This window comes from Penicillium hordei (assembly GCF_028827395.1).
Source record: "Penicillium hordei strain IBT 12815 chromosome Unknown utg000005l_segment0_segment0, whole genome shotgun sequence".
Classification (NCBI taxonomy): domain Eukaryota; kingdom Fungi; phylum Ascomycota; class Eurotiomycetes; order Eurotiales; family Aspergillaceae; genus Penicillium; species Penicillium hordei.
In genome coordinates this window covers 4,293,726-4,308,636 of record NW_026623146.1, presented here as the reverse complement: position 1 = coordinate 4,308,636, position 14,911 = coordinate 4,293,726, and the positions used below count along the sequence as shown (strand labels likewise).

The 14,911-nt window shown below is 45.7% G+C and overlaps 5 protein-coding genes across 5 annotated transcripts; 4 read left to right on the top strand and 1 right to left on the bottom strand.

The window, feature by feature from the left end:
• Positions 1-6: 6 nt before the first annotated feature.
• On the top strand, positions 7-1,306 carry N7537_010447 (uncharacterized protein; the record flags this gene model as incomplete). The annotated part of the gene is made up of 3 exons (XM_056901501.1): positions 7-402; positions 447-927; positions 966-1,306. 3 exons carry the CDS (start codon positions 7-9, stop codon positions 1,304-1,306), a joined length of 1,218 nt encoding a protein of 405 aa, XP_056750169.1.
• Positions 1,307-2,932: 1,626 nt separating this feature from the next.
• On the top strand, positions 2,933-5,702 carry N7537_010446 (GAG-pre-integrase domain-containing protein; the record flags this gene model as incomplete). The annotated part of the gene is made up of 4 exons (XM_056901500.1): positions 2,933-3,264; positions 3,324-4,110; positions 4,256-4,810; positions 5,451-5,702. 4 exons carry the CDS (start codon positions 2,933-2,935, stop codon positions 5,700-5,702), a joined length of 1,926 nt encoding a protein of 641 aa, XP_056750168.1.
• A 693-nt stretch (positions 5,703-6,395) lies between these two features.
• N7537_010445 (aminoglycoside phosphotransferase family protein) lies at positions 6,396-7,829 on the bottom strand (the record flags this gene model as incomplete). The annotated part of the gene is made up of 1 exon (XM_056901499.1): positions 6,396-7,829. The coding sequence occupies one exon, from the start codon at positions 7,827-7,829 to the stop codon at positions 6,396-6,398; it is 1,434 nt and encodes a 477-aa protein (XP_056750167.1).
• Positions 7,830-9,506: 1,677 nt separating this feature from the next.
• On the top strand, positions 9,507-10,200 carry N7537_010444 (oxidase ustYa family protein; the record flags this gene model as incomplete). Its single annotated transcript, XM_056901498.1, has 3 exons — positions 9,507-9,651; positions 9,704-9,825; positions 9,889-10,200. 3 exons carry the CDS (start codon positions 9,507-9,509, stop codon positions 10,198-10,200), a joined length of 579 nt encoding a protein of 192 aa, XP_056750166.1.
• Positions 10,201-13,855: 3,655 nt separating this feature from the next.
• N7537_010443 (oxidase ustYa family protein) lies at positions 13,856-14,907 on the top strand (the record flags this gene model as incomplete). The annotated part of the gene is made up of 5 exons (XM_056901497.1): positions 13,856-14,141; positions 14,202-14,366; positions 14,430-14,545; positions 14,614-14,689; positions 14,738-14,907. The coding sequence occupies 5 exons, from the start codon at positions 13,856-13,858 to the stop codon at positions 14,905-14,907; spliced, it is 813 nt and encodes a 270-aa protein (XP_056750165.1).
• Between the last annotated feature and the right edge of the window lie 4 nt (positions 14,908-14,911).

Sequence of the window (14,911 nt, the reverse complement as noted above, 5' to 3'; positions counted from 1 at the left end):
TTAAAGATGCTCGCCGAACTGGACATCGCGCCAAAGCTCCTGACCATCACAGGGGACAATGCCGGCAATAACGGGACGCTCTGCGATAGCCTGCAGGACCGGCTCCTCAAGAAGTATGATAATGACGATGACCGGTTTTGCATTAGGCCTCTAATACGATTCCGCAGTCGAGAGAGCTTCATTCATTGCCTTACCCATATGCTTAATCTGATTTGCAAAGATGTTTTAGCTTCGTTAAGGGCTGGTTCGGCTCGAGAAGTAAAGGCGATACTAGATGACATGGCCATTCGTACTAGCCTAGAATTCAACTCCCTTCACAGCGCGAAAGGTGCAATCATGAAAATACGACTTCTGACGCTATGGATCGCCCGTAGCCCACAGCGCCGCCAAGATTGGAAAGAAGTATCACTGGAAAACAAGTCAACTATGATGTTGACACCCGATAGAACTCGACGTATATCATGATTCAAGATGCCCTTCGGCTACAAACTGAGCTGGGGCAGTATGTACGGATACATCCAGAACTTCAGGCCCTCCAGCTTACCGATGACGACTGGTCGACACTTCAGCAAGTAGCCAAGATCCTCAAGCCGTTCTGGGACCACACAAACTCCGTTTCAAAGGCATGCCCAACAATTGTGGAAAGTCTACCGATTTACTGGAGTCTGGACAATTTGTTAAATGACGTTCGAAATGCGGAGGGGGATTTTGAAGACGTGAACATTGAGATTCGCGATGCGGTGGAAAGAGGCATTCGGAAGATGAACAGGTTTGCTAGAAAAATGGACGACAACCTTCTTTACTATGTGGCTTCCGTGTTGGATCCACGCATCAAATCGTCTCTGATTGTGTCTCAAATGAGCGAGCAAGATTCGGGGCTTATCGTCTCGCAAGTGCGGGAATTTCTTAAGAAAGAATCCCCCCAGAGTCATTTGTGTCATCTGAAGTTGACCATCCACGTCCAGCGGGGATGTCGGAAACGATGTGGAGTACTCTGCAGAAAGTCCAGCCATCCAAAGAGGCATCTTTGTCGGATATTGATAAGTATTTGGATTCCCCGCCGGTCAACTGGTCCCACCACATGATCGACGATGCGGACGCAGAATGGGTCCTAAAGTGGTTGAAGGCTAACGCGTTTAATTTTCCACTCATGGCAAAAGCCGCTCGCGATTATCTACCCATCCCTTCGGCAGAGGTCGGGATTGAACGCGAGTTCAGTAATGCTCGAGATGTCTTGGGCTTCCGAAGGCACCGTCTGAGCGCGGAGACTAGGCGATGGCTGATGCTATTGAGAGGAAAGTCCTGAATAAAACTTTCTGATGGTACATGCATGTAATTCTCGGTGCTTCGAAATTAAAGACAGGCGCATGATGAAGAAAGTGTCTGAGCTTTTTTGATGTATTCGGATGTAATGAAACGAATGGTAATGTATGGTATCTTATAAATAAATATGAAAAAATCATATATTCATGAATATTGCGAATATGAATAAAGAGCTTATTCATATTCATGTTCATATTCATATTGTTGAGTTTCGCGGAGGTCAAAGCTTATGGCGAGACTAGCGATGGACATTTAGATAGATGGGATTCCCACTTTTGATAGTAACCTTAAAAAAAAGAACATTACAACTACCTATCTCAACAGGTTATGAGCCCGAATGGCTTTACCTTTTGGCACCAAGGGTTCGAAACAGAAAGAAGAAACATTCTTTCCCTGCCATTACAGACAGCTAAGCTTCTCTATCAAGGACTGACTCCATGGAACCTCAGAAACTGATCATATATTCTCAGTAACATGATGAACACTATGGAGTCCTATTGCTCAAACCCTCTCGGAGGAATAACGTGGATGAACTACCCTCCACCAAAGGATCATAGACATCATGCCATTATTGCTACTGTTACGCTGTCTCGTCTCGCTGGCGCAAGCTATCGCAGGGCTACCCTCGTAGCCGGGACATGTCACCGTTTGCAGCAAGCTTCAAACGTTTTTCCGCCAGATAATCATAGGCATTACGCCATAATTGCTACGGTTACACTATCTCACTGGCACGGGGTACTGTAGAGTTGTATCTACAGCTGGGCCATGTCACCATTCCCAGCAAACTCAGAAACCATCTTCTTGGGGCCACTGACCACAAGGCCACCTCAATTTCAAAATAAAAATGCGATCAAAATTACAAAAGAGATACTCCTGGACGGACGAGGAGCTGGACATTCTCTCGTACCTCCGACACACTCACCACTGGCGCTTCAAACAAATTCAAACGTCATACTTCCCAGCCCTTTCTCCGAGCGCACTCTTGGGAGCCTACTAGCGCCTGTCCACCGAAGACCGCATACGCCAACATCGAGGACCACCATCCCAATCATCGCTCCTCGCAACACTGTGAAAGACTTTCCAAGTGCCCCCAAAGCTCAACTTGCGTGCTCCAGTATCGAGCAGGGGACAAGTCGCTACAGTTGGCCCGTCTCTGGCAATTTCACTCGATCAGAGAACAGCATTGAGAGTCTGGCCTTGACTCCACCAAGCCCTGTGGGTAGAGGCGAGCTATCCATTTCCAATAACAGCATTTCGGGTCGTTACAAACTTCGGCCAAACAGACCCTCAACCTTCCCTCCAGGGAAGTCGCAATATCTAATTGACCGACACCGTTTCCTCACTTCTGTAGATCGTACAAGTACTCTTTCCATCTGTACGGATTCTCAGACAGCGACTATACTCCTCCATCTCGAACGCTTACGCCGAGCTCATCAGATCGAACCATTTCTGTTGTTTTAAGCCTTCCCAGTGCCGCGTCAAGCCTTGAACTCTTCGGCTTGGAAGTGCGCTCTCTCCAGTTATCAGATCATGAATTGGTTACCTTTAATCGGTCCAACGACGTATCTAGCTCTGACTTCTTCAGCTCCGAGGAGCATTCATTGCCAAAATGACTGAAATCGCAAGATTCGAGCAGTTTGGAAGCAACACATCTCACAATGGAACTCCGACTCTGGATAATGCCAGAGACTGGTTTAGGTGGAATCAGAAGGTCAACGAGTTCATTCGAATGTCCGCCGTTGCCGACGATGGAGCGACTTCACCAATAGAAGAAGATGAAGAAGCACGGCAATGGATTCACCGCCAAAAGTTCTATTCTGCGATGATCACGGCAAAGTTGACAGACAATGCGACGCAAATGATAAATGCCTTTGAGATTTCTCAAGTTCAAGCACTGCTTCAGACAGTCAAATACAACTTCAAACTAGAAGGCTCTGGCACGTATGATTGATGCTGAAAAACTCCTCCTTGACCCTGATTACATAACGTCCGAAATTGAGCGGACATTTCTCTTCGTGCATGCACTCGGCCCTGAATGAGAGCTTCCGTGATTATATCTTCCGGCAAATGGACCTTTTCAACGAAAGGGACGCAAATGGGAATGTCACCAAAGCGGCGCCCACATTCGACTATATCGAGAACAAGGCAATTGCGGAAGAGCATCGGAAGGGGCAATTGGGCAAACAAGCAATGGAGACGCAAGCACTTTCTGCTCTTGCCCTAGTCCGTAAGCCAGGTGACAAGAAGCTCATTCCTTCGTCGGACGGTACTACTTGTCGAATCGAGATCGATAACGTCCCATATTGCTCCTTCTGCCGAAAACCTTATCACGTCGACTCCGAATGTTTCGCCCAGAATCCGAAACTGAAGGTCCAAAAGAAAGACGGAGACGGACCAAAGCCAAGGCCTGGCAGAATATATACAGACACACGCAAACACTCGAAGATGAGGCCCTCGACGGACGACGAGGATGACGATGCGGGAGGCCCAAAGGACCCGAAGAAACTAACTTTCATGGCAAGGAAAGCCTCTGAGAAGAATGTCAACGAAGCCTTTGGAAAAGGTATCGAGGGCAATTTCGCTCTGTCTGACTATGTCCCTATAATAATGGCGATAAGGACCCTCTCTATCCGCGGCGCGTGGATCGTGGATAGTGGATGCGCTCAGTATGTCTGCAATAGCGCCTCGGGGTTTGTCCAAATGACCAAGTATCATGGCCTATCACTAAGAGGCGTTGACACCTCAACGGCTCCCTCGGGAGTGGGAACGGTGAATATCCTATGCAATGTACGCGGTAGAAAAAAAATGGGTTGTGCTTGATAACGTCCTCTACGTTCCATCTGCACATGCCAATCTCATCTCGGTGCTCTAGCTCCTCAAATGAGGGGCAAAAGTCGAATTCTCAAGCCGGGATGCTATACTTGACAACAAGTCAAACGGAAAGAATCTGTTTACTGCCAGCGAATACCATAGAGTCTATGCACTCGATCTGTGGGCAAATCTGACTTTCACCTCTTACTATGTTAGTTTGCAAATGTCTCTGTGGAACAACCGGCTTGCCCATTTGAGTGATGCAAACCTTCGGCGACTTAAGCAGCAGAGTCATGGTGTCCGGGAAATGGAGCCACGTCATCTATGCAATCCGTGCCTGCAGGGGCGAATGATCGAAGAATCCCACAGCAGACTAAGAGGCAGCAGGAGAGAAGAACACGCAATGAACCTCCTCTATATTGACGTCGCGGGGGCATTTGATGAGGGCCTTAATGGCAGCCGTTACTGGCTGACCATCGTTGACGACTTCACGAGCTGGATCGAGCTTATTCCTATACCACGAAGACAACACTTCGTCATAGAATCACTTCGGTTCGTCCTCGACCATAACGAACGCCCCGAGCGAAAGTGCAGACGAATACGTCTCGACCGGATATCTGAACAAGTGGGAGACGAGATGAAGTTCATGTTGTTCTCGTGCGCAATCCAAGCTGAGGTGACAGGAGTGGATCAACACCAGCAAAATGGGGTTTCTGAAAGAGCCCATAGGACAATCTATGATCGGGTTAGGACTACGCTAGCGCATGCAAGATTATCGTCTAAACTCTGGCCGGAAATTGCTCGAACCGCAGCTTTTCTCTCCAACCGGTCGCCGTCATCGAAGCTCAACATGACTCCATATCAAGCGTTGTATGGGGACAAACCTGACCTATCACGACTCAGGGTGGTCGGATCCAAAGGGGAACACCTGATTCCGCCAAAGCAAAGGAAGAAGCTGACGGATCCGCGAACAAGGCCATGCATCCTGCTAGGCTATGAAGGAAACGTCAATTACCGTATCCTTCTGATCGACGGAAGAATCGTCGGGACTCCAAATGCTGAATTTCACGAAGTCCTCACAGCTCCCTCCTCTCAGAATATAGAAGATGTGGGAGCCAGATGAGACGGCTTGCCTGCGGCATGCCGCAGGGGAGAGTGAGACGGTAGGACTAACAAATCAACCGTCGGTAGGCATACGGCAAGCATCCGTGCCTGCTTCGAGGTGCCAATTGTTGATGGAACCACCGGAGCGGCTCCTACCTAAGCCGAGAAACAACATCTTGCACATACTACCTCGAAGTAACGATAACTCGCAGATCGCAGCGTCGTCTCAGCCGAGTGACGATGACTCGCAGCCAATCGTGCTGTACAGGGAGACAGGAACTTGTCGTCCACACGAGATGACGACGCCCTCGGACCTCTATCACCTGTTCATCATGAATCTGTCCTTTGGGTTGGGTCAACACTCGGTGGCGACCAGTAACAACAACCAGGGTCAATTTCAGGAGAATGGCAACGATTTCCAGAGCTCTACTGGCCAGTCCATGAAATTCAACAAGGAGCATTAGATCATCATCCTGAACTAAAGATTCGGACTTCAAAAGTCACACTGGACAAACAGGAGACGGAACCATTCGAACCCAAGACTCTGAATCAAGCAAGAAACGACACAAGCTGGTTGGAATGGGAAAGAGCCATGCTTGAGGAAGTGGACTCACTTCACCAAAATAAAACGTGGGAGCTTGTGAATCCCCCCAAAGATCAGCAGGTCCTCAGCGGGAAATAGGTCTATGCACATTAAATAGATGGGATTCCCACTTTTTATAGTAACCTCAACAAGAACATTACAACTACCCATCTCAACAAATATGAATTGAATAATATGAATTTGAATAAGCCCTTTTCTTCATGTTGAGATAGGTAGCTGTAATGTTCTTGTTGAGGTTACTATAAAAAGTGGTATCCCATCTATTTAACTGTCCATTGCTAGTCTCGCCATAAGCTTTGACCTCCGCGATACTCAACAATATTATCCATATTCGCAAATATTCATGGATATTCATGAATAATCATATTACTTTCGGAGTCCTAGTGATAGTAGAGTGAGTGCTTGATTGACATATCGAGTACTATCTCGCGCGTCTGAACATCAGCCTTGGTCGAGTTGTTCTCCATACAGTTCTCCTCCTGAAGCCCTAAGTGAAATAATTCGATCCGAAACCGGTATCATCTTCCTCATCAAATGGTCATCACTGAAAGTCCTAAAACCCGCTGTGCTCTAGAATCTGAATTACCACCACCTCGTTCTCACTCTGACATTCTCGAATAACTTCATCAGATTGCCTAGCAACAATGTCGGCATTGGTGACGCGCCAAGGCAGGATTGAGCGAAGCAAAGCATAAACATTAGCAACTTTATCAATTCCCGGCATCATTATAGGACGCTTGCAGCCGGTCCTCTCGAGCTCGTCCTCCCAGGCCTTGGCTAGCTCCCATTCCTCAAATTCATCACCATCCTTACAGTCTGGAAGAGGGTCTGGGAAGCCGTGCAGCATAGCTTCATCGAGCGACATTTCCTTGCGGCCTTCGATAACTGAGCAGCCACGAATTCGCCCCCCAAAACCGTCGAAGGAGCGGAAAAACTCGTATGAAGGATGAGTAATACACGAAAGTTCGTAGTCAATAAGCGCCGTGATACGGCCCGAGGACGCATCGAATAAAAGGTTGCTTGGTGCTGTGAGAAACAATGTATAAGTATGTTTCCTCGACTTAGAAACCAGGGAAGCCATGTATTTACTGAAATCCGCGTGAGTAATGACCTTCTGGTCGCGAGCCTCAAGTTGCTCAAAGGCTGTCGAAACTTCTCGCTCAATAAAGGCCTCCAGCCGTGCGCGAACGCCGTTTGGACGCCAACCCTGGATGTAGGGGTTCTCATCGGACTTTTTGAGAGCATGCTCGAGTTGTGCTTTGAACGATGCCTCGTATGTTGGCCATGGTCCGATATTACAGTTGGTCATCGGGGCGCTTATGAGGTCACCCTCATTATCGAAGGTGAGTCCTCCGAAGTCAGTGATGGAATCTGGCAGTGCAAAGTCCTGGAGCCCTTTCAGAAGTTTGGCAATTTGGCCGAGGATATTTCTCTTGCCTTTGAGACTCATGTTATCCAAATTCTCGTCTAGTGGCGTGCCTGGCATATATTCTTGAAGGATCCAACCTTGCTGGCGCTTTCCTTCCTTTGACATGCTCCCCCTCCAGCCATAAATGCGGGGTACGACATGTGGGTTGAAACTTGGGTCTAGGGCTCTCGCGGCGAGAGTCATAATGGCGACTTCATTCTCAATACGATTCGACGCTTGTTGCAAACCTTCTGCGTCTGGGTTGGCGAGACGAAGAATCAGTTCGCTACAGCCAGAGGGAATTGCAACACAGCTTGTCTGGCTCTGACAGGTAAAGTTATCCTTGATCAAAGGAGATGGGAGGGAGACGTAGTACACAAAATTATTGTACTTGAAGGGGCACTCATGGTCGTAGGCAACTGGATCAACTCGAGCGTTCTTCTCACAGGCCTCGTCAGTAGACTTCCAAAGCCAATTTCTACGGATACATACCGCCAGATCAAATTTCTCTGTTAGTATATCATGAACAAATTCAAGGCGCGCTTGGTAGAAAGAATGATTGTGAGTCATTGCAGACATCTCTAGTGATAGGGTTTTGAGTGAAACTCTTTTTTCGCACAGCTATAAATTATCGAAAGTGAGATGCGAAGCGGATATTTATAGTACTTGGGTGCTTGGCAGAGATCTTATACCGTAAATTAAATCAAAATCAAACGCAGAATTCTGGTCTTTCCCGGCGGGGCAGGATACTAGGGTAGTTTACTGAGTTACTGCACGCCAGTCTCACCATTGACATTCAATCGTGTTTGCGCGCTCTACATACTGGAAGGGGCCTTGCGAGCTTTCTGTGAAGGGAATCTTGGGGTTCGAGTGAGATAGGAACTTTTGGTACTCATACTTCTAAGGTTATTAGTATAACAATTGATTATCTAATAATTGAATGAGTGTTCTGTGTGACGAGCTACATCCCTTGTGTAGCGAGCGCGGTGCAAGAGACGTTCTTGGTATTCTAGTCTTTTGCTCCTGGCACAGCGGTCAAATGGGTGAAACGTGCCTTGCCTATTGGCTCGTGACATTCTGGGTCTATAATTTAGGATTTAGGATCAAATGTTGATCTTTCGATGAAATGGTGGTAGAATCCAGCCGCTCTGTGTAACAATACGCCTGAAATTGAACGGCGATGGATTACAAGGATTGAGTTTGGGAATGGGAAGTGAGTATGGGAAAGGTTACATCGGTCGTACAGTACGACTTTCGCGTGCGGGGCATCACTCAATCGGTATACATAAGAAAACGGAGTAGCCGGTGACTAAATCATCTCACTAACCCCTACCTTAACCTCTGTGTGAGATATTTTTAGGATTAGACCGGGAATAACTCGCCCCAAGGGGCCCAATATCTAAACCCTCGACCGAACCATCAAATGCACAATTTCGACGCTCTTTTCCTCTTTTCCTAATGAGGAAGGATTAGATAGATGATTTATGTCAAGCTTTAAGTTTTCGTTTTTTGCCTTTCTGCCCTCGGTTTAGTTTTCCCAGGACAAATGCACTTCTTCATCAGAATTCGGCTCTCGTCACACGAGTTACCTACTTCCGCGGACAAGACACATATTTCCCACACATGACTGAGACTACCTCCAATTTACGGCTTACGCTAAGACGTGAGCTTGCGCTAACGACATATTCCAAACCAGACTGAGGGAAGAATCGAAAAAGAAAAGATGCAGATTTTTTTCTTTAAGAAAATATAAAATCCCTGTTCCATTGCATTCCCTCCGGTTGATGAGATCGCAATATTCAAATCAAAGACCTGATCGACCCTCAGATGCCTTTGTATGATAGATATAAAATCCTCTTGGGGTGAGGGATCCAAATCTTGCCGTTACCTATTTTTGAATCTGGTTCCTCAATATTACGGGCACAAGAGTCAAACGATGCATGATTTCGCTGGAAGTATGAATTTCTTGAAGTTGAAAAGCAGCACCAGGCGAGGGATCGCGGTGGCCGAGGATGAAGAGCCTTTGTCATTCTCTTCTCAGCCAAATCCCGGGTATCTCAAAAGCCATACGAAAAGAACATCTGCTATCAGGAGACTTAGGAACATAGTGATCGGGCAATGGATCGCGATTCTCCTCCTGCTGTTTTTTTCGTTAGCGATCAGGCTCGGTTCTATTGATAAATCCACCAGACAGGTCCAAGACATAGAACAAGTGTTTTGTAAGTCATTCATCTGTTACATCAAGATCATTCTCATATGCTCATCAGGCGTTCAGCACCTGCAGAGCTTCTAATCCGGCATAAAAACATTGTCTTTAGCACAGGGCTCGGAGCGGAACTGACTGAATACCAAGGAGCTCCTACCGCTAAAAATAACCAAGCATGGAGTGATCTATACAACTGTAAGCTTGACTACATCATCCCCAATTTCCTATTATCTTACCAGTTTATTAGTTGGGATTAGTCGAATTAGTAAGGTCGATGCAGCAAGGCTTGCCAACAAAACTGTCCCTATTCCTGATGATCCAGGCCAATACGCGGTAAGCCTGGACGTTTTCCACCAGCTTCACTGTCTAGTAAGTCAAGATTCCTTACGAACAAAATCACACATTCGATTCTGGCTAGTCTTACTCTAATAGAATATGGTCCGCAAAAGAGTGTGGTCAACGGAAGTTTATCTTTCCGAAGACGAATTGATGGGGATCGAGCATATTGATCACTGTATCGATACCATAAGACAGAGCCTGATGTGCTCTGTCGATGTGACTCCCCTACCATGGGTTTGGGTGGAAAAGGATCAAATGGCCAAGGAAGTGGCTGCCGTGCTTCATACTTGCCGTGACTTTGATGCTGTCAGACAATGGGCCTTGGAACATCATATCCTTACCTTCGATCGGACTGTTCATGTTCATGATGATCTGGCTGATCAGCCTCGCGATTTGCTTGATTGAGATATTGTGATTGTGAATTATGCAGACCAGTACAAAATACTCGACTTCAACTTACCATCACCACAACTATATATACCTAAACTTAGTGCTACAACTGGGCTTTAATACTCCAGCATTTAGGATCTTTGACTCTTTTTTTATACATACAATATTCACGGAGTTAGAATCAGTTGAATTTGATCATTTTTCATGCTAAGTGCTTATCTAAGAATACACTAAACCCTTTTGAATTTCGTGGTCAAAACTAAACCCTTTACAGAATATCAGCATACCCTATCAGTTATACTATGATAGCTTCGATTTCTATGCTGCTGTTGCCTATATTTCCCTATACCCCTATCCGTATTACCCTCATAGAGACCTTTCCTACTATCGACTATTATATTTAGCATGCTTACACTTAGCATATAATCGGGTCGTCGAACGCGGCCACCAGGCGGTGTCCGGGTTCCCGGGCGTAACCTCTCACCCCGACCGTAAACTCATTTTTATCAATTCAAACACCTAATTCATTGAATTTTAATAGCTTCACCTTCCATATCAATACAATAGATATCATCAATCCATTCCTGAGGCCTCTCGTCATCATGATCTGACCCAATTGCCCCTTCACCATCAATTTCTCCGTCTTTAATTGCTCTCAAAATTGCTTCCTCCCGCCAGGCCTTCTTAGAACGGTTGAATACTTGCAGTCTTTCTCGGTCGGTACGTTCATTAATACGCTTTCTGCAGTGTTTAACTAGGCAAGGGCCTATTTCTTTAAGCCTTCGCTTAGTTTTAGCAGTATTGGACCGCTTTTTGCGCTGTATTATGCGTATATTATCGTCCGCAAATTGAGCCCCTACCTCAGCGAGAACTAGGCCACCCGCCAATATCTGAGAAAGGCTTTCTCGCACCTTTGGTGAAATTGTCGAGTCATTTTGAATATGCTTTATAACCTTAGTGCTTGCCTTTCTCAACTTTTATACGGTCGTTGGCGGGGTATTAGGTAATGAGCTTGACGGTGGTGGTGGTGTAGTTCCGGAAGTAATATCATGAATAATGAATCTAGGCATCTCAGGTAGTTCATTATCGTCAGTTAAAAGGCCTAGTTTTGCTAAGCCTTTATCAGAATTCACAGGCCAAACACCAGTTTCTCGGAATCTATATCGAATAGTACGCATTGTTAATGCTGACATTCGGACATCGTGAATTCCCGCGAAGAAGTTGGCCTTTGACCGCGCATCACCACCCCAAAAGGCCTCCTCATTATTATACTTCTTATAATAATGTTTTAGCACTTAAAAGGGTGTGTCGTCGAGCGGTTGGCAACCATATATCGTATGTGGGATAAAACAAAAAGGAATGATTCGTTTTCTCTAGTAAAATTCAATACAATCATAGGTCAAATATGAACTATGATTATCCATTAAAAGAAGACGATATTCCCCTCTTTTAACACGAAACGATGTGAATTCATCGAAGACCTGAACCTAGGCAAAACTAACAATCTCATCGGTCCAACCATTCGGGGTTGGCTATATAGTATAGACGCCTGGTAAATTGGTGTCGATAAACCAACTTTCTATATACATAGAATTGGCCCTTAACTAAGAACCACGGTGGCATGACCTAACTATCGGCTAAAACACATTCAATGCCAGTAAGCGACTCAGATTGTCTACCAGTATTATTTTTGGAATTTTCCCGGGCTGAAACAACGTTCTGGGCCTTCCCTTCGCTAATTCGAAACCCAGTCTCGTCGAAATTGTATGATTCCGTAGGTTTTAAGCGTAATTTAAAGGCGATCGTACTAAGAAACAATATAACCAGGTTCACAGACCTCGTATCGTGCTTTTTCTATTAGCTTTTGCTTAATAGTCTTAAAACGTGGAGGTAGACGGGCAATAAAGTCGTACGTCCAGTTTTTCCCTAGGTTCCGGGACGGTTCATATCGTCGGACAATTTGTAGAGCAGCACCCTGAATCTACCCTGCGGTAGGGGGAGAGAAGGCCTGATCTAAGGTATCAATCCATAGAATCAATACTTTCTCTTGCTCAGGTTCTAGTACTTTGTTGGTCGGGGTGCGCTCGTTTCGAGACTTAGAACCTTTGAGACGGCCCCTTAGTGTACTGTATGAAATATCGAATTGCCGAGCGATCGCTTTGACGTTAGGTTTCTTAGTGGCACAGCATAATGCTAAAGCATTGGTGATGCGGTCTTCTAATTCTTAAGGCATAATATGAAAAACCAGGGGTGTAGTCAATTAATGGAGAAGGTTGAGTTGATAAAAATGAGTTTACGGTCGGTGTGAGGTTACGCCCGGGAACCCGGACACCGCCTGGTGGCCGCGTTCGACGACCCGATTATACACTTACTTATCATGGTACCATCAGATATTCCAGCGCGGAAAAGAGGACGACCACGAAAATATACATCTGCTCAGGATAAACAAATATTCAATATTACGCAACGGCGAAATCACCGACAACATACCCAAGAGGTGCATCGAGCCCAACAATTCGATCAGTACTATTCTACCATAGTACCTCTATCTACTAATATCAATGAGCCTCCATCGACTTATTTTACTGCTAACTGCTGAATGGAGGCGGACGACCGAGAATCAAATAGGCGGTGGAGTCTCACTCTGCCGAGGTGCTTTACGAAAAGCTCTGCCTCAACAACTGAGATGATGAGTTTAACACTATATTGGTTGGTGTCACCCTGCTTCATACAAAATCCCGCGCAGTTAAGCGCAGTTAGGACATCAGCAGGCACTCGAGAAGAAAATTTGCATCACTTATAGCGCCGATAGGACGGTCATTGTTCCACCAATACATGGTTTATCTGTCTGTACTCCCAAACCCGGAACATACAATATGATTATCATCTGGTTTTAACTGTGGCACCCGACCTTGAGCCTCAACTAGTCATCTGCTAAAGTCTGGATGCCTAAAGATGCCCGGATAGACACCATCCTTCTATTATTGTCAATATTTGTGCGACAGGGTTAAGCTTAGGTTTCACTTGAACGACCGGATAGAAATTTGCCTCTAGCACAGCGCTTTCTTTATCACAGATAAACTGCCGAAGTGGGACAATCTGGGATAAAAAATTTTCACAACTTGCAAATCATATGGTTGCGCAGAACCAAAATCTACTTCTAGACTTTTTGAAATATGCAAAATCCCCAGAAAGGCTCTCTATATATGAATTTAGGTACTATGTATAACATTAAATTCTGTTTCAGATGTATAATACTTTTAAATTTGGTAGAGATACAGATACGAAAGTAATGGAGAAGCACAAGAGATCATATTGTCACATAGAACCGAGTCTTAGATGACAATGATCAAGATAATTTGACGTCCATTCTGCAAGCGGCACGTCTAAATGCGCGGCTTTGTTTCAGGATTTCAAGGGCATTATACGTGTTGTGTATCCTGATATCCTGCATGTCATAAGCCACAAAGTAAGATTGCGTTCCTTATATAAAAGCCATGGTTTCCTTATCATATCTCTGGTGTAGCGCTTGATACACAAATGTCTAATGGTCACAGTTAGTACGACGTTGTGATGTTTTAAAGATTGAATTACGTAGTTACTAAACTGCGTTTAGGGCACCCTGTTTATACATTTTCATTTTCACTTTATCACACCATAACTCTCTATCATGTACCAAGCACTGGAAGGAAGTCTAGACACTTCGTCTTTAAAGGGTGGGCAGGATGAAAGTGACGACTCAGCCAGCATCAAGGGGCTCGAAGAAGACTACTTCCCCTCGCATGGCAGGCTGGACAGGTCCCCTCAGTCAACCCCAATGCGTTGTCACATGTCGTGGCTGACATATATGATTGTTTCTATGGTCTGGGTCATCACAATAGCTGTCGCAATCTGTTTTCCGAGACAGAAGCGCCCGAACTGCGATGGTCTCGCTGGTGTTTTTGACACCGAGCTAGGCAAGTAAAACAGCTGGCATACTAATTTTTATCTCCATTTCTCCTGCTGATCTTTATTAGGCCCAATAAAACCTGCCATTGAGATTCAAAAGGTACGCTTCCTCGGAAATCTGGAATTTGCCGAGAACGACACTCTCAAGAAGATATTCTGGGATTCTGATACTCCGAGATATACCGGTGAACCGAGTGACGAGCTGGATGCTCGCTGGAGTAGCTTACTTAAGAGTGGGTGAATAGCTAGTCATTAAGGCTTATACTCGGGGACTCTCTTATTAACCCAGACAATAGCTGTGTCTGTAAGTCTACGCGGAATTGAGGCTGAGACCATGCGAGGAAAAACCTATCAGGAGCCTGGGGGAGGTTTTCTCGTAGGCATTGAAGTTTTTCATGAGCTGCACTGCTTAGTGAGTCCAAAATTTACTCTCACTTCGTCTCCTATGCAAAAAAAATTGATTCAGAGGCCTGGTGATAGAACCAAATCCGCCGCGGTTTACGCCGGGACTATTATACCAAGCACGCACCAGAGCCTGACTATACAACGCACATAGGTAAGTCATTTTGAAGAAGCCATGAAAGCCGCTAACGATTAGTTTCAGATCACTGCCTCGATCACCTCCGACAAGCCGTTATGTGCAATGTGGACGTTACCCTGATCCCCTTCTTTTGGGATGAGAAGCATAACACTTCTCTGCCTGACTTCCAAGTTGAGCACACTTGCCGGAACTTTTGGAAGGTGAGAGACTGGGCCATTGAGCGCGCCACATAGGCAT